Source organism: Corythoichthys intestinalis, chromosome 1 (genome assembly GCF_030265065.1).
Source record: "Corythoichthys intestinalis isolate RoL2023-P3 chromosome 1, ASM3026506v1, whole genome shotgun sequence".
In the NCBI taxonomy this organism is placed as follows: Eukaryota; Metazoa; Chordata; class Actinopteri; order Syngnathiformes; family Syngnathidae; genus Corythoichthys; species Corythoichthys intestinalis.
This window is the reverse complement of record NC_080395.1, coordinates 2,532,445-2,559,200: the sequence shown is the minus strand read 5'-3', so window position 1 is coordinate 2,559,200 and position 26,756 is coordinate 2,532,445. Positions and strand designations below refer to the sequence as shown.

Genomic DNA, 26,756 nt, shown 5'->3' with positions numbered 1-26,756 from the left:
TCAATCCATACCAGTGACTATAGATAATGTTGCAAATATTGTTAATTCAGTACGTGACACAAATGGATTCGGACCATGAATAGGATGTCTTGTTCATGTAGTAAACCTAGCTACTAAGAGTAAAGACAGTAAAGATTGTTCTCAGCACTTTTATACAATTTTTTTTCATATCAGTAAGAAGTAAGCACATAAATATTATGCACTAAAATGCATGTTTATATGATGGCAATTTAATTTTTGCTCGTTAGCAAAAAAAAAAAAAAATACAATTTTTATTTTTTTTTACAGAGGATTAAATGTATTGAATCGGATCGAAAATCGTGTCCCTCGTATCAAAATTCGTACCGAACCATGACTTAACTATCATTGCATCCCTATGGAACACCGTTGCAGAAGCTATGACGGGAAAAGTTTTCATTTTTCTAAATGCTGAAGTTGTTAAGTGCATTTTTGTTTTTTAAACACATTTTATTTATTCTGTGTTTCTGTGCGGTATCAATATTGTTGTTTTTTACTTAAGAGGTATGGTCTATTGTTTTTAGTTGTGATTTCTTAAAAAGTATATTTGAATTTAAGAGTAAATATCGCGTTTAAATGGGTGTACTTCATCTATTAATATATACTGTATTCGCACTGTGTTATTGTAAATTGGTTTAAAAAATGGGGGGGGAGGGGGCGCAATAATATCGCATATCGCAATAATTTATGAGAATAATTATCGCACACTAAAATTTGTTATCGCGACAGGCCTATCCCAGAGTCTAGCATTCCTGGCATTCAATTGGCTAAGAGGGATAACTACCGTATGTGCGTTTGCTATTCGCCCCTCGTGTTCCAATAGCTTTACACGAGTGTAATAAACTGTTATTCTTTCCTGTTGTTTTACATGATGCACAACTCAGAATTTAATTTTGGGGGGCTTGGAAAAAATTAGGGTATTTACATGGAAAACGCGTCTCAAATTACTTTCAGAACAAATTAATCTAGAGGTACCGGTAGAGGTACCACATTACTAGAGGGGTGCAAAATTTCCGATTCTTAGATTATTTGCGATTCGGCCGTGGAAGATTCGAGAACGATTCACAAACATCCAAATTCCGATTATTAAAATATGCGGAGTAAAGCGGAAGTACACAACACTCAGCGCGCCGCGAGGTCTTCGGGACGGAACGGAGCGAGAGTAGCTAAACATCATGCTTCCCATTACCCGGCCCCTCGGGTAATGCCAATGCTCAACTCACGGCTCTAGCTCAACTCATGCAACGAGATAAAAAAACACAACAACATACCTGACTGCTGCCGAAAAGCTGCTTCATCCATATAATGTTACGGTGGATATCATTTATATAGGACTAGATGCAATATAGATTTGGTAGTGTTAGCAGCACATCTACAAAAAGCTCGATGCGGGCGTTATAAACGGCCGCCATCTTAAAGCAGTACACTTCCCAGCAAGGCTGTTGTAGCGAACCTTCCAAGCAAACCTAATTAACTTTTTATCTAAAATACTCCTAAATCGGTAAAATATCGACTTGAATCTATCTTTAAAATAGTTTTAAAACTTTCACATGTCGAAAGTAGAGGAAAGGGAAATTATGGAATAACGGGAGCAATTTTAACAAATTTAATGGTTGATTCACAACATTAAATTAATTGAATGTAGTTTAAAGCTGCTGATACAGAATGGGGACTGGAGTTTTTTTTAATTTAATGTTATTTTTGTATATTTGTTTACTGCTATATGTTAACTTGATACTGAAATAGTAGTGTGGTTTAGCCTGAGAGTATTTTTGAACAATTTTGGAACAAATGCACAAAACATAAAAAAATAAAAAAAAGAGGGAAAAAAAGGAGGGGGGTGCATCAATAATCGTTTTATAATTGAATCGGAGCCTCTGAATCGTAATCGAATCGTTAGGTGCCCAAAGATTCCCAGCTCTACACATTACTTTTTTTTTTGAATGACCAAAAATAGTCACTTGCTCTTTAAAGTTTTATTGAACAAGAATAGGAACACCCAAGAACGCACACGTACGTGTAGCGCGGGTAGACGTATACACAGTATGCAGTACTGTATAATTATAAGTTTGTATAGATGACGGTGTGTTGAGATAAAAAAAAAAATATAAAGCAGACATTGTAAGCAGTTACTCACAATGTTACTCAATACTTTATTCTTTTCAACGACGCGCACGTACACACACTTGTAGCGCGATTGTAGCGCAAGTACACGTATACACAGTATGCAGTACTGTATAACAATAACTTTGTATAGATGACGGTGTTGAGATTAAAAAAAAAAAAATTAAAAAGCAGACATTGTAAGCAGTTACAATGTTACTCATTTATGCTTTTCAACGACACGCATGTACACACACTTGCAGCGCACTTGTAGCGCAAGTACACATATACACAGTGTATAATAATAACTTTGTACTTTGCACGTTTGCGCCCATGTAGCGCACGTACGCGCCCATGTAGCGCACGTACCCGCGCACCTAGCGCACGTACGCGCGCACCTAGCGCACGTACGCGCGCACCTCGCGCACGTACGCGCGCATCTAGCGCACGTACGCGCACTTGTAGCGCAATTGTTGTGCAAGTACACGTATACACAGTATGCAGTACTGTATACTAATAAGTTTGTATAGATGATGTGTTGAGATAAAAAAATGTTTAAAAAGCAGACATTGTAAGCAGTTACTCACAATGTTACTCGTTACTTTCTGCTTTTCAATGACGCGTACGAACACACACTTGTAGCGCACGTACGCGCACTTGTAGCGCAAGTACACGTATACACAGTATGCAGTACTGTATAATAATAAGTGTGCATAGATGTGTGTTGAGATTTTAAAAAAAATTAAAAAGCAGACATTGTAAGCAGTTACTCACAATGTTACTCATTTATGCTTTTCAACGACGCGCACATACGCGCACGTACACGCACTTTTAGCACACTTGTGGCCCACGTACACGCATTTGTAGCGCAAGTACACGTATACACAGGATGCAGTACAGTATAATAATAACTTTGTATGGATGACGGTGTACTGAGAAAACCTTTTTTTTTAAAAAGCAGACATTGTAAGCAGTTACAATGTTCCTCCTTAACTTTATGCTTTTCAACGAATAGCACTTGAGTACATTTTTGAATGAGTACTTTTATTTTTGTAATGTTATTTAGAAGTAAAACTACTCTTACCTGAGAAAGGTTTTTGGCTACTCTACCCCCCTCTGGAAGATTTAATTTTTAGGCCATTTCACCATAGCTACAACCTAATTAGCATATTGAACTAGATTTCAAGGCCTACAGTAAAACATTTTTTACAGTTAAAAACATAATGTGTCTGATTATTTTAATGTCAAAGTCTGGTCAAAAGTAGATTCCTTTCAAACACGTATCATATCAAACTCCATACTTGTGGTCCTCGTCCACATCCTGGCATAGCTCTGCCGCGGACACCGCTTCCGCCTTGAGCTCGGCGGTCCTCATGGGCATTGCGACTAGAACCTCCGCCGCCAACGAGTGAAGCCGAAGCGACTCCGAGTGAGTCCTTTTTCGTCCGGCCGGTGGCACGTTCTCGTCCCGAGGGGAGTCGCCGGCTTCTTCCTGCCCGTCGTCGACTTCCGGGTCCAGCAGCAGCGGCGCGGCGGCCATGACGGCGTCCTCGGCAGACGGCAAGCGCTCCACGATCACGTTGATGTGTCCCGCGCTGTTGTGGTCGCTGAAATAACGTATGCGGGGTTCACTGTAATTACCAGGGGCGGGAACATCTGGATACGTCACGTTACGATTTGCGATACAACTAATGCCGCAACGATTAATCTAGGGCTGCAGCTATCGATTATTTTAGTAGTCGATTAATCGATGAACAAGTTAGTCGAATAATCGAGTAATCGGAAAAGGAACATGAAAAATTAAAATACCTGGGCTGAGCCTGAAACGGTATTCAAAATAAATAAATGAGGATCCATGTACAATAAAACAAAATTTGGCTAACTTACATGGCAAAAGTCCGCTAGCTTAAATGCTATAAAATGCTAACGTTTTAATGCTCTTACCAAATGGTTCAGAATCATATTCCCACAAAAAAACGGCTAAATATACATATAGACTAAATTACAAATGCATTAAAAAACATTAGCCCCAAAAAAAAAAAAAAAAAAAAAAAAAAAAAAAAAAAAAAAAAAAAAAAAACTTAGCTTACGTTGGTCTTAACAGGGACCAATGTTGGTCAAGTTAGTCGAATAATCGAGTAATCGGAAAAGGAACATGAAAAATTAAAATACCTGAGCTGAGCCTCAAACGGTATTCAAAATAAATAGATTAGGATCCATGTACAATAAAAGAAAATTTGGCTAACTTACATGGCAAAAGTCCGCTAGCTTAAATGCTATAAAATGCTAACGTTTTAATGCTCTTAACAAATGGTTCCAAATTATATTCCCACAAAAAATGGCTAAATATACATATAGACTAAATTACAAATGCATTAAAAAACATTAGCCCAAAAAAATAAAACTTAGCTTACGTTGGTCTTAACAGGGAGCAGTTGGATTCAGCCATGTGAAATGAGGCAGACCAGAGGGCAATGTATCCACCCTAATCAATAAACTAAATGTAAACACTTTCAAAATAAAACTTTAAAATGCCACTTTAATTAAACGAATACTCGAGGCAACAAAATTTAATTCGAATATTTTTTTCTAATCGAATACTCGAATTAATCGATTAATCGTTGCAGCACTAGATTAATCGATTAGAGGAAAACTTCAAATCAAATTTTGCTGCTTCGAGTATTTGTCTAAAATGGCATCGTAATGGTTTGTTTTGAAAGTGTTCGCATTTAATTTTAGTGATTTGGGTGGATGCACTGCCCTCTAGAGGCAAAGTGACATAATTCATTTAACAAGAATCCAGCTTGAATCCAGAATTCATTTAACTGAATCCAGCTGCTCCCAGTTAAGACAAACAGAAGTTAATTTTTTTTTAGTTTGTTTAGAAGTCATTCCCTGTCGATTTGGAGGCAATTTACAAGTCACCTCCTGCCGATTTTGACAAACAGAAGTTAATTTTTTTTTAGTTTGTTTAGAAGTCATTCCCTGTCGATTTGGAGGCAATTTACATGTTAAGAATTCTTCAAATAGTTTACGAATTTCGCCGTTTAATTCATTTATTTTATGTGTAGAGTCGCGCTTTTATTTTGGTAACGATGCGCGCACGCTTACTTCCGGTTTCGCGCTTCTGGTTTCTTTAGTCGGCTCTTACACACAGTGCAGAAGTCCATGACGATGTGAGTATACATTTAGACTTAATAGTAAGCGCTGCACATAGTTTGTGCACATTCCCCACAGACCTAAGTGGCGGAATATTCATAATAAATGTGGTTTTGTGGTCGTTTTTTGCCATTCGTTTCACTCGTAGGTTTGTAGCTGTTAGCTCGTTTTAGCGGCTAACGAACGTTAGCATGCTATCGTAGCTCATTATGTAGCATTTGAATATTTGATGTAAGTTGTGAATGTTGTCATTTGATGAGAGGAAATATGATAATGTTCATTATTCGTTTATTATTCTTAAATGATGCAGATGGTGATTTAATATGGAAATGATAGAGGTTTTGATTTAATATGGATAATATTAGTTGGACTGTGGATGTTAATCAGATATTTTATGTTATTCAATAGAAACTGCTTGTGTACGGTTATACACATCTGCACGTGAGCCATTAAAGAAGTTCAGTTCATCCGACGACTCCTGTGCTCTCTAATCGGAGCCACCTCTGATGGTCAACAACTTCGGATCAACCAGTCACGAGTAGAATCTTCTACATTACAAGTCACCTCCTGCCGATTTTGGAGGACAGTGAGAACCAAAAGTGGTATTTGCCATGTGGCATTTTTTTTTTTCGCTGTGTGGCACTTTTTGCCATGTGGAAAAATTGATTTTGTCATGTGGCATTTTTTTCTGCCATGTGGCAAAACTGATTTTGCCATGTGGCAAACCAGATTTTGACATGCGACATTTTTTTTGGTATGTGGCAAACTAGTTTGTCGCATTTATTTGGAGTATGTTTGCATTTTTGGGGTGTAAATGGCAATTTTGCAGGCCATGCACGTCCATGCCATTGACAGCTATGCACTTGCAAAATTTCCAATCATTTTAAATGGCAGAAAAAAACGTGTCGCTGTGATTTTTTGCCATCCACTTACCGTTACAGCGCATTGACATTCAATTGACACCCAAGTCAGGCTGTGCCATTGACGGCTATGCACGTCCAAATTTTCCATTCATATGAAAAACATGTGTGGCTGTGATTTTTGGCCATAAACTTTACATTACAGCAGATTGACATTCAACTGGCACCCAAGTTTTTCTAGGCACTAATGTTTTATGTAATGTACTTGTAATTAATTTATAAGTATATTTAGCCATTTTTGTGGGAATACGTGCATTGTTTAAAAAAAAAAAAAAAAAAAAAAAAAAGGCATTTCACAGCATTTAAGCTAGCAGACTTTTGAGGCTAAACTCAAGTATTTTAATTGAGGACTAAGGATTCAGCTGATTTTGCGGATTAATACGTTTATTTTTCGCATCACGCCAGCTAAACGGCTGCTGAACAATCTTGCTTTATGAGGGAGAGGCGTGTGCGCCTTTTTGGAGTTTCAAAAGGTTCCCATTCACCGTGGATATTGGCCAAGCCCTACTACTGAGGGACTATTGGACTCACGAGGAAGTGAGTAAACATCTTGTTTTGTATTATGTCAAATATTAAGACAGCGATTACAAAGTAAACACTACAAACTTTCTTTAAATAAAGGACTACTTACGTTTGATCATTGATAGGCATGTAAAAAGCTCTCCTCGTGCACATTAGCTGCATGCAGGGTCCCCCCAGAATTGATAAATCTAAATTCAAGACTTTTAAGACCTTTTACAATGCCATTTCAACTGAAAATTAATACTTTTCTCGCACCCATTATTTAGATAATATTGAATCATATTAAAAAAATTAAGCACTGAACATCAAATTTAACCTCAATTACCAAGTGTGTTTGACAAAAGAATGCACATTTACTGAAGATACAATTAAAACACTTTTAAATATAAGGTCTTTCAGATTTTTTTTTCCCAGGATAAAATGGATTTTACACTATTTTTGTAAAGCAACTTCAGAAATTACATTTGCAATACAACAGGTTTCCCTTTAAGAGGACCTAGTCAAGGTGGTAGGTTGGTGATTGTCAAGTTGGTCACCTTAACTGGTGATTGTCAAGTTGGTCACCTTAACTGTAAAGTGCTTGGGAAAATCTTGCAATTGGCAGTTTAAAAAACAGCCACTAAATGGCAGTAGTTTACCATTAATTACAACAAAATAAAAAAGCGACACATGACCATTTCCCTTGGTAATTGTTTTTTTCTCATCACATTACAAGTATACAAAACACATGTTAATCCTTTGTTAGCTATTGAAGACATTTCTTTTAATCAGATAGAGAAAATCCATACTCTTATTCAATCAAGAAAATTTTTTAAATATACCAGGAGGTGTTTTACTATCACCTACATTATAATTTGCCTATCACCGTGCCATGTTATTCAGATCAACGTTACCACGCACTCGTTCCACTAATAGTGTCAACCGTGTTGTGTATTTGAGGGTGATGGTGATGTGGTGGTGTTGTGCCGAAAAATGCACCCCCCCCCGCCCCCCGCGTGAAATGTCCCCCCGGACGGGAACGCTTATTTATCGCTTTATTGAGGTGAAAACATCAAATGTTTTCATGGACGCATTACAGGAATGGATTTACGACTGTAAAATCAGTTTTAAATAAATAAATTACACAAAGTAGTAGTACTGTATTTTAGTAACAAATCGTGGACTGGGCCACATAACCATCTTTGAACAGAAATGTATTAGTCTACAGGTTTTCACGACCATATCCCAATGACAATCTCAAAGGTACGACATTTATTAGTTCAAGCAGAGTAAAATAATTCATATTCACGGTACAACAAAATCGTTTCCATGTCCGTCGTTTGGTAAGAAAAAGCTGTTTGGACGAGTGACGTGTGGGCGCTCAATAATAAAATAAATAAGCAAATAAATAAAATAAACGTTCAATAAAGCGTTATAAATAAGCGTTCCCGTCAGGGGGGACATTTCACGCGAGGCGGCTATTTTTTGGCACAACAGTTGTTGATCTACGACTCCGGTTTATCCATGCTAAGGCTGGTGCACCTGCCAATACCCCATTGAACATGGCTAACTCTTGAGTTAAAACTACAAAATTCACATTCATTCGAAAGGCAAACCGTGCAAAAATACATTATTGCATCTAACACATTTTAATTGGAGAAATTGGCAACTTACTTTGAAATGTTAAGCAGGTCCACTGCCTTCGCATGACCCATAAACTGCGACCCAAAGTATCTGGATGCGACTTGGTCGCCGATCCAATACCTCACATGCTGGTCCAACTGTTTGGACTTGGTTGTCTTTTTGAGGCTTTCGTCGAACATAACTAAGGCATCTGAGCAGTTCCTTACGTTAGCACACAGTACTGTGCGATTGCCTGCTGTTATGATGTTGATGCTAATGATGCTAAGTGCGCGCACGCACGAGGTGCATTATGATTTGTAGTGCAGTGCATCGTAAAAATTCTACGCGTTATTTTCGTTGTGGATTAAAAAAAAAAACTTTGTCACGGATATAATTTAGGTTGTACTGAGATGTTCTTCAAAATTAAAACCACGGTGAAAAAAATCCAGACTTACGACAGCTAATTTAATACTTTTAATACCTTTAATAATGGAAAACTAAATTCAATGCTTTTTTAATACTTTTAATAACCCGCGGGTACCCTGTGCACGTTAGCTGCACAACAACTGCAGCCGCCCTCCTCCGGGGAACGAACTGTAAATTGCTCCTTGCCGGGCGGTTTGCCGATCCACGGAAACAATCGGCAACCCAGTCGTCAAGTCAAATAATCCAGGCTAGTTATGTGTGATTTTCCGCTTCGAAGACTTTGAAACATCACTCGGTTCGGGTTAGCATGTCGGCTAGCTGTCACGCCTCTTGGTTTGTTTACATTCTACGAAGCCGGGGAAGGGAAATGACACAAGCCCGATTTAGGTGTCATAAAATATCGTTCGGGAGGGACGACAGTAAAGGTGAAGTCGACAATTTTGACCATTATGGAGTAATTTTGCCATCTCGCCCTGAATAAGTGCATTTTTATTATTTCATATTCCATTTAGCACAAGACTGTTATTTGTCATGACCATGCCATTTATTTAGCAATTGGGGAAAATACTTGGATAAAAAGAATATCCTGTAAAAATATTGAAGTAAAGAGACGGAAACAATGACATTTTGAAGCTCTCTTCGTAGCGTTTTTCCTCTTTGTTAATAGTTCCCCCTGGACGGGCTGACTGGTCCTTCTCAAGCCATTTATTTAGCTATTGGGGAAAAATACTTGGATAAAAAAATATCCTGTAAAAATATTGGAGTAGATAGACTGAAACAATGAAATTTTGCGTCTCTCTTCGTCGCGTTTTCCTCGTTCTGAATAATTCCCCCTCAATGGGCTGAATAGTAAAACCGATGAGCCCAGTCACCCGCTGATGTCATCCACCTGTTGGGGACGCTAGACCCCTATAATGCAGTACTTCTCAAATAGTGTGGCGCGCCCCGCAGAGCGATGCCAGGGGGGCGCATGTGACCTCGGGGAACATGCTTTTTTTTCATTATTATTTTTTTTTTATTGCCGGACTAGAATAAAGTGTACTTGCACATCCACTCAGTGGGTGGCAGTGGCGCTCACGTTTTCAGAGTGCGCGCAGTATTTTTGAACTCAGCAAGAGCACACAGAAAAGTGATATGAAGATTGCAGCGGTGCGCTGTTCGAAAGCTGTTTTCCGGCCGGATTCACGCAGCGACCCACTGTCTTCTCCGGTTCTCTCGTTTCCGCCCGAGAAGTGCTGTTTTCGGTTTCGCCCTCGCCTACGGTTCTCCCTTGGCCGCCGAAAATGCGCTTTTTTCGGGCCGTTTGCCTTTTGGCTTTGACTTTTAATACAGTGGGAGATGAGGAAAGACCACTGTTTACTGTGTCTAAAAATGATTATAGCGGACAGTCTGAAGCCAAATCAATTAAGACGCCACTTAAAGACATTAGACCTCAATCTCATCGATAAGCCGCTTGATTGTTTTTCAGCGAAAACGTGCCAAATATTGGCAACAATCGTCCCGCTTTGTCAGTGTTACAGTGCCTTGCAAAAGTATTCGGCCCCCTTGAACCTTGCAACCTTTCGCCACATTTCAGGCTTCAAACATAAAGATATGAAATTTTATTTTTTTGTCAAGAAACAACAACAAGTGGGACACAATCGTGAAGTGGAACAACATTTATTGGATAATTTCAACTTTTTTAACAAATAAAAAACTGAAAAGTGGGGCGTGCGATATTATTCGGCCCCCTTGCGTTAATACTTTGTAGCGCCACCTTTTGCTCCAATTACAGCTGCAAGTCGCTTGGGGTATGTTTCTATCAGTTTTGCACATCGAGAGACTGACATTCTTGCCCATTCTTCCTTGCAAAACAGCTCGAGCTCAGTGAGGTTGGATGGAGAGTGTTTGTGAACGGCAGTCTTCAGCTCTTTCCACAGATTCTCCATTGGATTCAGGTCTGGACTTTGACTTGGCCATTCTAACACCTGGATACGTTTATTTTTTAACCACTCCATTGTTGATTTGGCTTTATGTTTTGGATCATTGTCCTGTTGGGAGATAAATCTCCGTCCCAGTCTCAGGTCTTGTGCAGATACCAACAGGTTTTCTTCCAGAATGTTCCTGTATTTGGCTGCATCCATCTTCCCGTCAATTTTAACCATCTTCCCTGTCCCTGCTGAAGAAAAGCAGGCCCAAACCATGATGCTGCCACCAACATGTTTGACAGTGGGGATGGTGTGTTCAGGGTGATGAGCTGTGTTGCTTTTACGCCAAACATATCGTTTTGCATTGTGGCCAAAAAGTTCAATTTTGGTTTCATCTGACCAGAGCACCTTCTTCCACATGTTTGGTGTGTCTCCCAGGTGGCTTGTGGCAAACTTTAAACGAGACTTTTTATGGATATCGTTGAGAAATGGCTTTCTTCTTGCCACTCTTCCATAAAGGCCAGATTTGTGCAGTGTACGACTGATTGTTGTCCTATAGACAGACTCTCCCACCTCAGCTGTAGATCTCTGGAGTTCATCCAGAGTGATCATGGGCCTCTTGGCTGCATCTCTGATCAGTTTTCTCCTTGCTTGAGAAGAAAGTTTGGAAGGACGGCCGGGTCTTGGTAGATTTGCAGTGGTTTGATTCTCCTTCCATTTCAATATGATGGCTTGCACAGTGCTCCTTGAGATGTTTAAAGCTTGGGAAATCTTTTTGTATCCAAATCCAGCTTTAAACTTCTCCACAACAGTATCTCGGACCTGCCTGGTGTGTTCCTTGGTTTTCATAATGCTCTCTGCACTTTAAACAGAACCCTGAGACTATCACAGAGCAGGTGCATTTATACGGAGACTCGATTACACACAGGTGGATTCTATTTATCATCATCGGCCATTTAGGACAACATTGGATCTTCTGGAGTGAGTTTGCTGCACTGAAAGTAAAGGGGCCGAATAATATTGCACGCCCCACTTTTCAGTTTTTTATTTGTTAAAAAAAGTTTAAATTATCCAATAAATGTTGTTCCACTTCACGATTGTGTCCCACTTGTTGTTGATTCTTGACAAAAAAATTAAATTTCATATCTTTATGTTTGAAGCCTGAAATGTGGCGAAAGGTTGCAAGATTCAAGGGGGCCAAATACTTTTGCAAGGCACTGTATATCAGTAAACCAGTGAGCACTTTGGTGATACTGTGGGCAGCGAAAATAAAAACCGTCCTTTCTGTCCAAAGACACTTTTTTTTTTCTTCCATTCAGTTTTGTTTTTTCGGTCAATTTTTTTGGCATATTGTCCTCAAGAGTTAATGTTTCTAATCAATTTGAACTTGTTATTATTGACTGATTTTATTACATTTTATTTTTCAGTATCAAATGGTCAAAAATGTACCTTGAGTGTATGTTTACAGTTTGATGTGACTTTTTTTTAATTCAGGCAAATTGATGCGTGTTTAATCTTTTCTGTTACAAACAAAACAATGTTAATAAAGTTATACTTTATTATAAGTTGATCTATGTTACTTTTTTTCTTTAATAGAAAAAAGGACACAATGTTAGGCAGAGGCGTACTTATAATATTAATATTATAGACAAATGATATTATTTACAGTGGCGGCAGAGAGTTGGGGGGGGCGCAAAACATTTACGTCTTCCTTGGTGGGGCGTAACAGAAAACAATTGAGAAGCACTGCTTTAATGGTAGGCGTGACTAACCGGCAGATTAAAAGACTAATCTCTCGTCATCTGCGCTTTGCTTTAATTGTTGTATATAGTCGAATCGTCTCAAAATATGATTCTAATTCAAATAATAATGCTATTTAAGACTTTTTTCTCCTGTCATATGCTCTTTAATGCAAGTATTCTACTTTTAAATGCAAGTGCAATTCTGCATAGTTTGGAGAAACACTCAGGAATTTGATTTTTTATTCGCATTTGATGCTTTTTTGAAAGTGCAATCTTAGCAGTTCTACATCTCCTAAGATGTATTCTGCAATGCAAGAAATGTTCGAATCCGATGACTCGATTATTCAAGCTAACTAGTTGATAAAGTAATCGACGACTAAAATAATCGATAACTGCAGCCCTACATACAACAATTATCGATGCATTACAAGTCACTCGCTGTCGATTTTGGGGGCAATTTACCAGTCGCTCACTGTTGATTTTGAGGCAATTTACCAGTCACCTGCTGTCGATTTTGATGCAATTTTCAAGTCCTTTCCTGTCGATTTTGAGGCATTTACAAGTCACCTGCTGTTGATTTTGAGGCAATTTACACGTCGCTCCCTGTTGGTTTTGAGACAATTTACAAGTCACACGCTGTCGATTTTGAAGCAATTGACAAGTCACTGACTATTGTAGTGCTGCAACAATTAATCGATTAACGGAGTAATTCGATTAGAAAAAAAAAGATTCAAATTAAATTTTGCTGCTTTGAGTATTAATTTATTTCAAGTGGTATTGTAATGGTTTGTTTTCAAATGGAGTTTGCATGGAGTTTTAGAAATTTGGGCGGAAACACTGCCCTCTGGTGGCAAGTGAATATGACAACTCATTTCACATGGCTGAATCCAACTGCTCCCTGTTACGACCAACATAGGCTAAGTTTTTGTTTGAGCTAATTTTTTTTTTTTAACTCATTTGTGTTTTTTACATATGTTTAGCTGTTTTTTGAGGGACTGTGTTTGAACCATTTGTTGAGATTATTGTTAAAAAGAAAAAAAAAATAGCATTTTATAGCATTTAAGCTAGCGGACTTTTGCTATGTAAGTTAGCCAATTGTTCTTTTGTTGTATAGAGATCCTCATTTATTTTTGCTTCATACTGTTTGAGGCTCAGCTCAGGTATTTTAATTTTTTGTGGTTCTTATCCGATTACTCGATTAACCGACTACTAAAATAATTTGATACATAAAATAATATAAGTGTTTTGATATGCTCTGAAACTTTTGGACTACAAAGTATTGATATATTGTCACACCCCTAGTTATCACAAGCAAAGATGAGGCGCGGGTGTTACCTGTTGATAATCTTCTGTGCTGACGTCAGCAGGCTGTCGGCCGCCGACGCCGTCTCTGCCAGCGTCTGCGTTGCTGCTTCCGCCTCCATCGCCGACTCCTCGGCATTCACTTCTTTGATGACGAAATCACCCTCTTCTCCCTCGGCGACACGAGACGGGCTCGATTCTTCGTCGGAGAGCGGCGTGCACAGTTTGACGATTTGGGACTCTGTCTCTCGACTGGCGGGCGCCGCGACGGCTTCCTCTTCTTCTTCCTCCTCTTCGAAAACCGGGTAGGAGCAGTCAAGGAGGCCGGCGTGCTTCCAGGCGTGCGTTTTGAGCATCCGCTGTTGGCTGCACACGTAGCTGCAAATCAGGCAGCGGTACAAGCCGTACTCCTCGTAAATGTACCACTTTTTCTTCTTCTTCTTCTGATCGCCATCACACTAAAGATCAAACATGAATATTTAATATCACAACTGGATATGATTGACTATATCATGTATGGTTTTTCAAATTGTGTTGTTGAGTCATTACACTTCATTTTCTTTCAATTTTGTACAGGCTTGCGCTTTCAAATATTGACTGTGAGAAGAACAGTTTGTATTTTGGTTGACCTCAACTTGAGTATGACTAAAAGCCTTGAAAACCATAAACTTGGACTCGAGTCACAGAGACTCGGACTCGAGGCAACTTGAATCGCAAATTTGATGACTCGCGACTCCACTTGGACTTGAAGGATAAAGAAAAAAAACACTCGGACTTGACTCGCTTGAGCTGGGAGGGTCTGAGACTCAGCTTGTGAAGCAATAACTCAAAGACTCGGCACGCTGACTCGAAAAACGTGGATGGTAGATTGGTTCCCACCTGCCAGTGATCCTCTAGGCACACCATAATGCTTGTTTACTCCCTGCAGCCGTTACCGATTTTTTTTTTAACATTGACTTACGTTAACAGTAAGGTTTTCCTCTAAGATAAACCTGAGTGCTTTGTGGGGTGGGCTCAGGAACGATGGTGACTTGTCTCGACCTGACTTCGTGGCTCGACTGGACCTCGTGACTCGACCCGACCTTGTGACTCAACTAGACTACAACAGGTAAGACTTGCGTGCGACTGGAATCAGTGACCCGACCTCGTGGCTCGACTCGGCCCGACCTCGTGGTTCGGCCTGACCTCGTGACTCGACTCTTGACTCCACAAGACTAAAACAGGTAAGACTCGACTTACATGTGACGCGAATCAGTGTCCCGGCCTCGTGGCTCGATTCGACTCGTGACTCGACCCGACCTCGTGGCTCGATTCGACTCGTGACTCGACGTGACCTCGTGGCCCAACTCTTGACTCAACTCGACTAAAATAGGTAAGACTTGAGACTTACATGTGGCTCAAATCAGTGACCTGTCCTAGTGACTCGACCTGACTCGTGACTCAACTAGACTACAACAGGTAAGACTCAAGACTTACTTGTGACTCGAATCAATGACCTGACTTCGTGGCTCGACTCGAACCGATCTCGTAACTCGTCTCGACCTCGTGACTCGACTCAACTACAACAGGTAAGACTCGAGACTTACATGTGACTCGAATCAGTCACTCATACAATTGTCTGCCATTAACACAAAATTCTTGAGTGACCGTTGCTCACAAGGCTGCATTTCCACCACTTTTAATCGACTAAATATTAAAGGTCGACCGATATATCGGACTGACGATAAAAGGACTACAAGATCGGCCATCTGATAATATATAGCTGATATAATAAAATAATTTATGTTAGCTGTTTAGGTGCTGATAGTTATAAAGATCGACCAATATTTTGGCCCTTTAATATATGGGGCCACAAATGAACGTTTTCCAAGATCGCACGATATCATCCCATTTAATCGGATAAGTGTTATGTTCACGTTTTGGGTGATAATCTGTGTTAATTGTCCAGAGGTGGTGAAGAGGGTCCAACCCTCTTCACCATTTACATGCTACCCCTCGGTCGTGTCCTCAGCAGGCATGGAATACAATTCCATTGTTATGCTGACGACACGCAACTATATTTCAAGGTCACTCCGTCCTCCACCCCCTCCTCCTCTGTTTCTCAACTTGACTCCTGCCTGGAGGAGATAAAGGCTTGGATGAGTGAAAACTTCCTGCAGCTGAACAGTTCCAAAACAGAAGCTATTCACATAGGTACTCCTCACCAGCTTTGTTCCGCCCCCATTTCCTGTTTCTTTTTTCGGCCACAAATTTTCCTTCTCCTCTTCTGTTACTAATTTGGGAGTCAGGTTTGACCCCCATCTTAGCTTTAACAATCATATAAATTACATTTGCAAAACCTCCTTCTTTCACCTCTGCAATATTACCAAACTCCGGCCATCTCTCTCCCATCCCTGGCAAGAGCCTACAAAGGCTCCAGTACGTCCAAAACAGCGCTGCCAGGGTCCTGATGAGGGTGCGTAAACACGAGCACATCACCCCAATCCTTCACACCCTACACTGGCTCCCTGTTCACCGCTGTATTCAATTCAAAATCCTCCTTCACACCCATCACTGTCTACACGGTGTAGCCCCCACCTACCTCACCGAACTCTTCACACCAAATATTTCAGCCAGAACCCGGTCAGGCCAACTGCACCGTCTACTCCCGCCCAGGACTCGGCTCAAGACTAGGGGCGACAGGGCCTTAGCAGCTGCTGCTCCATGTCTATGGAGCGCCCTCCCAGACCACCTCAGAGCCCCGCAGACAGTGGATGCCTTTAAAAAAAGGACTAAAAACCTACCTTTTTAAAAAAGCTTACCCTGGCTAATTTTAGCCATCTTATTTTAACTATGCTTCTGTCTATTTTTGCTTTTACTGTTTTATTCTTAGTCTTTTTATTTTATTACATGGTAATGTGCACTTTGAGATTTGTTTTTCAAATGTAAAGTGCGTTATAAATAAAATGTATTATTATTCGGGCTGTCAAACGGTTAAAATTTTTAATCAAGTTAATTACAGCTTAAAAATTAATTAATCGTAATTAATCGCAATTAATCGCAATTCAAACCATCTATAAAATATGCCATATTTTTCTGTAAATTATAAATATATTCTGTAAAATAAATTGTTGGAATGGAAAGATAAGACACAAGATGGATATATACATTCAACAATCAGTACATAAGGACTGTAGTGGGCATTTCACTCTACTGTCATTTAAATCTGTCTATGCTGTCCTCACTCCGAAGCGTCTACTTTTTCCAAAGCTAGACAGCTAGTGAACGACGCCTTAATAATCAGACTTCTTCCTTTTTCATCTGATTTATTAATAAAACAGCCTCAAACCATTGTCCTCTTTAGACCGTCGTAAAACTACAAAAAAAAAGTACACAAGCATTGCATTAGCAACAACGTTAGCTTAGCACGCTATACAGGTTCACTAAACATAAACAAAAAGTGTCTCATACAAAAAATATAACATTTCGCTTACTAACATAATATGTACGTTCTTTACAACAACCATACTTACGGACAAATCTTGTCCAAGGATCATATAAGCACAACATTATCAGCCCGAGACGTCGTGCAGCCATATTGAACTGGCAAGAAAACAATAAACCATGTCGCAAAGCGACCACAAGAGTTCGCTGTTAGACAGCACAAAAAGCCTTGTTGTAAAACTTACCAAAAGGCAGAATACTGTCTGAGCAGGACATGTGCGTTAATTGCATCAAATATTTTAACATTATTAATTTAAAAAATTAATTACCGCGCGTTAACGTGATAATTTTGACAGCCCTAATAATTATTATTAATTGTGATTTTGCACCACCTAGTGGCCAGTGTTACAAAATTTAACCTCTAACGTAGACATTTATATAAATAGACTTTCAATTACCTTTCATAATTAACCTCCTTTAAAATAAATAGAATTTTGTTTCTTCTCAATCACAAAATCGCCCAGATCTGACAGGTTTACCTCCGAGCCCACCGGATCGGCGTCCCTCCCGAGTCCATCCTCCGCCTCCTTGGCTTCGGGGCCGTTCTCCACGTGCATCTTGACGTGCTCCTCCAACTGCGTTTGGTCTCGGGAACTGAAGCGGCACTCCGAGCACATGAGGATCAGGTCCTGGTTGTGCTCGTTGTGTTGTTTCAGGTGCTCCTTGAGCAGCGCCAGCGTGGGCGACAGATAGGGGCACAGGCTGCACTGGTAGCACGTCAACGGGCGCTTGTGTTCGCCCTCGTTATTGTTCAAGTCGCCATCCGCGCGCTCGTTCGGCTTCTTGTAGGGAGGCCCTCCGTCCGCTCTCGCCTGGGCTCTTTTATGTCCCGTTAGCGTGCAGCGGCGCTGCGGTCGCTTCTCTACGATTTTACTCAGCTTCTCGATGACCTGGATGAGAGAATTGGGGGCGTCCGCCACGTGCTGTTGCTCTTGGGCTTCGGACAAAGGCGTGGATGAGGAAGAGGCGGCGGCAATTAGCACGGCGACACTGTTGATGTCCTCCATGGCCTGACACAATTCAAAAGACAGTAAAGCATCACAGTGACACCGAAACATATCTAAACTAAAGCACTTTCATGTTATAAAAATGATATATGACGAAAAGTACACAATAAATGATAAAGTACAACTTCAAATATCCTGTCTCAGTTTTAGTTTACATCTTGTTGAACTTCTAAGAAGCAGTTTGACTTATTTCCACTCACTTTTTTGTAGCCATGTGTCCAGGCTGTGACATCATAAAACTGAAATGCTTTGCGATTTATTTTTATTTTTACATTTGTTTAGGCATTTTCTCTCAAAGGAAAAAATGGGGCTCCTGTAGGTTTCATCGACTAAAATTTGACTTTTAAGACCTTTTATTACCACTTACAATGAGATTTAAAGGCAATTCCAGCTTAAATTTCACCTTGAATTTAGCATTAAAAAACTCAGAATGTCACAAAAACTGTCTCAGACACCATTTTAAGCAATACATCATGATATAAAATTTAAGGAATTTTAGTTTTGTCAATTTATGCTTTCAAAAAACCACGGAAAACTATTACATTTTTACACTACTACAATTTATCACACTGTTGTTATATTTAGAACATTAAAATGTGATATCATGTTAACCGATATACTGACATCCCAATCTAAATGGGTTGGATGTCAATCACCAACCTCTGTGAAGACACCCCGCCCCCATCAGACACAAATTTAAATAAAGATGGTGTCAATCGTTTAAGCTGTAAAAATTTCATATGTGCCATTTTAAAGATATTGCTGTGTTTCCCTTACACAGAAAAGATTGTGGCGCACCGCCACATCAAAATAAAAGCCGCCACGCATTACAAATTAGATTTTTTTTAAAGATACAGTGGTACCTCGACATACACTTCGACACATGATCTTTTCGACATCCGACGTAAAATTCGACTCGTCATTTGTTTCTACATCCGACGACATGCTCGAAATACGACGACATGACAGCACCGCAGACGAACGCACGGCGGATTTTCTTGTGTGAGGAATCAACACGAAAGGTTTCAAAAAGGTTGGTACAGTTGGTGAAACAAAGAAAAATATCACGCTTACCTTATAAATGGAGCAGCAAATTACAGAAAAATATGAGCGTGGGGTGCGCATCCGTGAACTGGCTCAAGAATACATCTCCACGGTCCTCCTCCAACCACCGTTCACCAGTCTTTATAAGTTAAGCTGAATATTATTATTGTGGTAACATCGCCAATGAAATCGCCAGCTTCACCACGTTTTTATCATTTATTTCACAACTTATTCAACACAAAACGCCTACTGTCTGCCGCAATTCACGGTGTTCTTAGGAAAACATTGAAAATGAAACTCTCAAGCTCACCGCTGTCTCTGGCACATCAGCCCCGCGGTGCATTCAGGTACAGCAAAAAAATGTCCACCACATTAGAACCAGATGTTACATTATTACAGGAATTATTGTTAGTATCATTATTATTACATCCTATTTTTATATATAATTTATTTGTTTTGCTATGTGTAATTGATTGCCATTTGTAATAGTAGCAACAGTATTTTTGAGGGATTTAGTGTAGGTTTTTGATCTATGGATCCAATTAATGGAATTACTATAATGTATTCCTATGGGAAAATCCTGCTCAACATACAACCATTTCTACTTACAAACAAGGTCGTGGAACCAATTAACTTTGTATGTAGAGGTACCACTGTACATTCTAATTTGTACAATTTATAATGACATCTAAAAGAATATACAGTGGGAAGAACAAGTATTTGATACACTGACAATGGGTTTTTCCATTGACTGTGTATCAAATACTTGTTCTCCCCACTGTATATAGCTCATTACAGGGTTTTCCCTCCATATAAAACATTGTGGTGCACCGCCACACCAAAATAAAAGCTGCCACGACTTGCAAAAGAAATGTCTTTTTTGGCCGTTTCAAACTAGCAGCAGCCTAGTGTGAAGGGTTGAGCGGCAACCATTTCATTGTTTATTGTACTGTCCGTAACTAACCGCCGCCCCCTTTAGAGACGAGCTGTGTCGTAGACGGAAGTGAGAAGAAGGACAGGCGAGATAGCGAGCGATAGCGGTCGCATGTCGCGGCAGCCCGCTGTTATTCTGTTATTATTTTTCTTAATTATTGTTGCCACAATAAAGTGAGTAAGCAAATACAGACTCCTCTCCTTTTTCCCCCCATCCGGGGCATTGCAGCATTTTTGATCGGACTTTTTGGCGAAAGTGAACGGTGGACGGCCTTCTTGGACGGAATGGCAAATTTGAATGAATTTGCACTGAAAGGCGGGGCCCAAAATAGAGCCTTACAGTTACAGTTGCATCAACAATGCATTCAATAGCAGAGGGGTAGGCGTACTTAAATCTGTGCTATCAGACTGTTTCGCAGGACGGATATATAAATCAAAGCTGACGAAACCTTGATAAATGCGCCTTTTTTCCAGTTTCGCGAGCTCCGGGACATTGCCATTCCCCCACCCCAGCTTCGGAGAGCGTAAACAATCAAAGAGGCGTGACAGCTAGCCGACATGCTAACCCGAACCGAGTGATGCTTCAAAGTCTTATTCTCACCTTTCGAAGCAAAAAAATCGCCAAAAATAAACCCCGGATCATATCACACAGTAGCGGGGTTGATGATTGTCTTTGCCGATCGGCAACGCGCCCGGCGGCGAGCAAGTTACAGCTCGCGTTCCCCTACTGCGAGCAGGAGAGCTCGTTTGCCGGGGAAGCAGCTGGAGAATGACCACCAGACAAACCGGCTGACCTCGAAGGAGCGCCTAGCTGCCACATGGGTCAACACGAATATGACGTAAATTAATGCTTAACTACACGGCAAAGATGTAAACAGTGAGAGCGGCGTGCAGTTGTTGTGCAGCTAACATGACAGGATGTGTCTGAGGAGAACTTTTCTACATGTACGTCCATGATCAAACGTATGTAAATAGTCCTTTATTTAAGGAAAGTTTGTAGTGTTTACTTTGTAATCACTGTATTCGCGGCCATTTTTAACACAAAGTTTCAATTTCTGATGGGGTGGAAAATTTGACAGAACACCGGGCACACAAAGACGGCAATAAGCCAAGTACAGTGCTCTCCCGGCGGGCACGCGAAGGACCGAAGCGGGTGTGCGACAAGCCGCCGGTCTTCAGCCAAATGGCATTCTCGGTGGACAGGGAGCATTGTCCGCCACAAAATGCAAGCCACCTCCGTGATAAAACGTACCATGATCCCAGTATTTGACATAATACAAAACACATGTTTACTCACTTACTCTAAAATCCAATGGTCCCACAGTTGTCGCACACTTGTTTTGGCCGATCTCGGGGTGAACGGGAACTTTCTTAAACCCAAAAAGGCTCACATGCCTCTCCCTGGTGAAACATTTTTCTGCAGCCGTTTGGCTGACGTGATGCGAAACATAAACGAATTAATCCGCAAAATCCGCCGAATCCGTAGTCCATCTGCATGCTATAAAGCAATCCTGTATTGTGAGACGCTGACCCATGTGACGTCATATTCGCATTAGTCCTAAACCCGAGACTGGAGCCGGAAGTCATTCATTTTCATGGCGGGGGATTTAAAAATTTGATATATAAAACGATCGCTTCCACACACATTTCATTCAGGAGCATAAAACACCGCGTGAAATATGAAATAAACATGTTTTTGGGTGTCATACGTACTTTAAATAACCGATAGCTGTAGCCGTACAAACGATTGGCACTAGAGATGTCCCGATGCGATATCTGGATCAGATTGGATGCCGATATGGGCAAAAAATGTGTATCGGTATCGGATCGGACAACACGGAAAAATTCCGATCCAGACATCCGATCCAGTTTTTTTTTTTTAAGTCCGATCCGGGTTTTTCCATCCATTCCAGTTTTTGCTTCGGTTTCCCTAAAATCGGTCCGCATTTTACGGCACACCTTCAACACACCACATTACCGTCTCCCTATTTACCGAGAGACTATCGGTAAAAATGTCAGCTGTGTGGGATTATTTCACTTTAAAGGACGACAAAGACAAAGAGGCAGAGTGCAACATATGCCACAATAAAGTCAAGCGTGGTGGTAAAGCTGTGAGAAGTTTTAATACAACCAACATAATCAAGCATTTAGCGACATACCACCACAAACAATATGAGGATTACGTTAAGAAAACTGAAGACAAAAAGAAAGGTCCTACGCAACTAACACTGGCAGAAACTTATGCCATGCGTGACAAACTGGCAAACGACAGTCCCAAAGCCCAGGGAATAACAAGAGTCATTGGCAAAGAATTCATTCTGGATGATGAGCCATTATCTCTCGTGAGTAAAGACGCACCATCCAACACTTTTATGCTGCATTCCAGAGAAGTGGGAAGTCGGATTTATCCCACTCGGATGGGACCAGTTCCGCCCTCAAAGCGTTCCAAGCAAATGTAAACAACAAAGATGGCTGATCGCGACGAGGTGTGTTTTATTTTGGCCATCCAAAGACATTTTGACCTCCAGCGAACCTGCCTTCCTATAAGCGATCAAATAGTAGAGGGAAAACAACGGCTGTAACACTGTAAACGGCCTTTTCTTTCAGTTACATCCTTTGCTGATCGTCAATATAAAACATAGCACAACAAAGACAATTCACTGTATGAGAAAAAAATACATGGCGTCTCAAATAAACTTGATTTACTTCATTATTGTGTTATCATTCAATACGTTTTCTTGAGCGCCATTTTGTCCAGTGACGTCAGATTGAAACAACTCGGAAGTCGGGGTAGTTATTTTTTCTCCGACTTCGCGACTTGGACCTTCCAGTTTGAGTGGCGTTCCAATATTTTCCTAGTCGGAGGTCGGAAAAGTCCATCCCACTTTTCTGGAACGCGACCTTATTTATGTACAGTGCCTTGCAAAAGTATTCGGCCCCCTTGAACCTTGCGCCACATTTCAGGCTTCAAACATAAAGATATAAAATTTTAATTTTTTTCAAGAATCAACAACAAGTAGGACACAATCGTGAAGTGGAACAAAATTTATTGGATAATTTAAACTTTTTTAACAAATAAAAAACTGAAAAGTGGGGCGTGCAATATTATTCGGCCCCCTTGCGTTAATACTTTGTAGCGCCACCTTTTGCTCCAATTACAGCTGCAAGTCGCTTGGGGTATGTTGCTATCAGTTTTGCACATCGAGAGACTGACATTCTTGCCCATTCTTCCTTGCAAAACAGCTCGAGCTCAGTGACGTTGTATGGAGAGTGTTTGTGAACAGCAGTCTTCAGCTCTTTCCACAGATTCTCGATTGGATTCAGGTCTGGACTTTGACTTGGCCATTCTAACACCTGGATACATTTATTTTTGAACCATTCCATTGTAGATTTGGCTTTATGTTTTGGATCATTGTCCTGTTGGAAGATAAATCTCCGTCCCAGTCTCAGGTCTTGTGCAGATACAACAAGTTTTCTTCCAGAATGTTCCTGTATTTGGCTGCATCCATCTTCACGTCAATGTTAACCATCTTCCCTGTCCCTGCTGAAGAAAAGCAGGCCCAAACCATGATGCTGCCACCACCATGTTTGACAGTGGGGATGGTGTGTTCAGGGTGATAAGCTGTGTTGCTTTTACGCCAAACATATCGTTTTGCATTGTGGCCAGAAAGTTCAATTTTGGTTTCATCTGACCAGATCTTCTTCCACATGTTTGGTGTGTCTCCCAGGTGGCTTGTGGCAAACTTTAAACGAGACTTTGTATGGATATCTTTGAGAAATGGCTTTCTTCTTGCCACTCTACCATAAAGGCCAGATTTGTGCAGTGTACGACTGATTGTTGTCCTATGGACAGACTCTCCCACCTCAGCTGTAGATCTCTGCAGTTCATCCAGAGTGATCATGGGCTCCTTGGCTGCATCTCTGATCAGTTTTCTCCTTGTTTGAGAAGAAAGTTTGGAAGGACGGCCGGGTCTTGGTAGATCTGCAGTGGTCTGATGCTCCTTCCATTTCAATATGATGGCTTGCACAGTGCTCCTTGAGATGTTTAAAGCTTGGGAAATCTTTTTGTATCCAAATCCGGCTTTAAACTTCTCCAAAACAGTATCTCGGACCTGCCTGGTGTGTTCCTTGGTTTTCATAATGCTCTCTGCACTTTAAACAGAACCCTGGGTCTATCACAGAGCAGGTGCATTTATACGGAGACTTGATTACACACAGGTGGATTCTATTTATCATCATCGGTCATTTAGGACAACATTGGATCATTCAGAGATCCTCACTGAACTTCTGGAGTGAGTTTGCTGCACTGAAAGTAAAGGGGCCGAATAATATTGCACGCCCCACTTTTCAGTTTTTTATTTGTTAAAAAAGTTGAAATTATCCAATAAATGTTGTTCCACTTCACGATTGTGTCCCACTTGTTGTTGATTCTTGACAAAAAAATTTAATTTCATATCTTTATGTTTGAAGCCTGAAATGTGGCGAAACGTTGCAAGATTCAAGGGGGCCGAATACTTTTGCAAGGCACTGTATATAGAACTAGATGCCAAATCAAAGACTCGACGCCATTAGCAATACATGCATTGAAAACTACGTGCGTTAGTAAACAGCCGCCATCTTAAAGCAGGGGACTTCCCTTCTAGGCTGTAAGCGAACCTAAATAACTTTTTATCTAAAATACTCCTAAATCGGCAAAATCTTGACTTAAATCTATCTTCAAAACAGTTTTAAAACTTTCACATGTCAAAAGTAGACAGAAGGGAAATTATGGAATTGCGGGAGCAATTTTAACAACTTTTAACAGTTGATTCGCAAAATTAAATGAATTGAATGTAGTTTAAAGCTGCTGATACAGAATGGGGACTTGAGTATTTTATTTGCTGTTTTAAAATGTTAACTTGATCCTGAAATAGTCGTTTATTTAAACCTGAGAGGCTTTTTATACAATTTTTGTAACTAATGCACGAAACATTAAAAGCATCTAATAGCTTGGGGGGTTTGTGGGATTTTCCACTGACAGTTTACAATATTATTTGCACGTTTTACTGACTGACTATGCCATTTCTGTTTGTTATTTATAATCTTTTGTGTTTGTCACTGAATAAACATGTCAGTTTCTTGTTACCAACCATTGTGTGTTATTCAAACTCACCTAATTCAGCTGGCTAGTTGTTATCAAGAGTACTAAAACCCTTTTCAGCATGAGTCTGACAACTAAGTAAGGAGGCTAAATAACTTTAAACTTTAATACATGCTCAGATAGGCCGGTACCGGATCGGAAGTGCAAAACAATATCGGTATCCGATCGGAAGTGCAAAAACCTGGATCGGGACATCCCTAATTGACACCATATTTAGCCATTTTTAATTAAAATTGCAGGCTAACTGACCTCAGATTGACCTATAATAGAATTGTTAATATCCCGAAAACTTTTTACACCACAAACGTAACACGATTGGCCTCATTTTTATACACTTTTGCGTCTGATGAGGGGTGTGGGGGGCAATTTCACGGAGGTCAATCACCATCAGTAAAAAATGCAAATGGTAAGAGTGATGATGAGGATTAGTTGGTGATAACGAGGGTTAGTTTGATAAAACGACACGTGCTTTTGTTGACATCGCCGATCCGAGGGGAAATCCTTCCTTTCATCTTTCCCCAGTCCTTCACTTTCTCACCACTATCCTTCCTCTTTTCTAACCACTTCTGCTTTGCGAGTGACTCACTCACTATATTCACCATACAAAATGTTACGCGTTTTGTGACGTGCTAATAGAGCCAACTAGAGGGGCTTCTTTGTGGACGTGAGGCCTCTGGGCACCTGTTCGGCCATATCTAAAAATATGTCAATGCTTCCTTTCTATTTGTGGAATTTGAATTTAAACACCGCTAAATGTCGAATAATTAAACATATCGCAATATCCGCGGTAGTACTGCAGAGTCACGTAGCGCGTTCGTGCAACGAAACAAGCGAGAACTGTGAAATGTGAAGTTTGGACACGCTAGCATCGGTTAGCTACAAGGCTAACTCTGCATACAAACGTGTCAAGAAAAAGAACGCGTTTGGTTTCTGGTGAATGTGTAACTAATATATTACTACATTTGAACTCGTAAATGAAGTATAAACTCACCGAGTCGCCGCGCTCTTTGTCCTCGAAACATGCAAGTGCTCACGTTAGTTTCACTCGCTAGTCATAAAAAGAAAGTGGCCTCTGTGCGTCTTGTGTGTGGGGCGCCCACATTGCAAAATGGCGAGGATGGACACGGCGTCACGTGACTCAAACTTAGTGTCAGGTGACCAATAAGCGGGCTGGTGATTGGACGGACTGTCTTGCGAAGGACCCGCCAATGCTGCCTTCAAAAGCTTTTCGGAAAATAAAGGTCAGAATGAGCAACCTGGTAATGTGAATATCCTTTACTTAAAGCAGTAATGTGAAGTCATTTCTTCACATGCCAAATAGGGTCACAAGTAAAGTAATTAAACATTGTCCAAAAAAATAAAGCATGAAAAAAATCATTTATATGTTGTATATTTGACAAAATAATCGCGTTTCCGAAGTTCGAGCCTGAAAGGCAGTGGCGCCACCA

The 26,756-nt window shown here is 40.4% G+C and overlaps 1 protein-coding gene across 1 annotated transcript in view; it reads right to left on the bottom strand.

The window, feature by feature from the left end:
* The window catches only part of znf507 (zinc finger protein 507), a 43,628-nt gene extending 17,219 nt beyond the window's left edge, over positions 1-26,409 (bottom strand). The window contains exons 1-4 of the mRNA XM_057849680.1: positions 26,300-26,409; positions 17,664-18,194; positions 13,735-14,159; positions 3,423-3,728 (exon numbers count right to left, since the gene is read on the bottom strand). Of these exons, the coding sequence (XP_057705663.1) occupies positions 3,423-3,728; positions 13,735-14,159; positions 17,664-18,191 (1,259 nt within the window). The 5' untranslated portion in view covers positions 18,192-18,194; positions 26,300-26,409. The remainder of the gene's footprint in view (positions 1-3,422; positions 3,729-13,734; positions 14,160-17,663; positions 18,195-26,299) is intronic.
* Between the last annotated feature and the right edge of the window lie 347 nt (positions 26,410-26,756).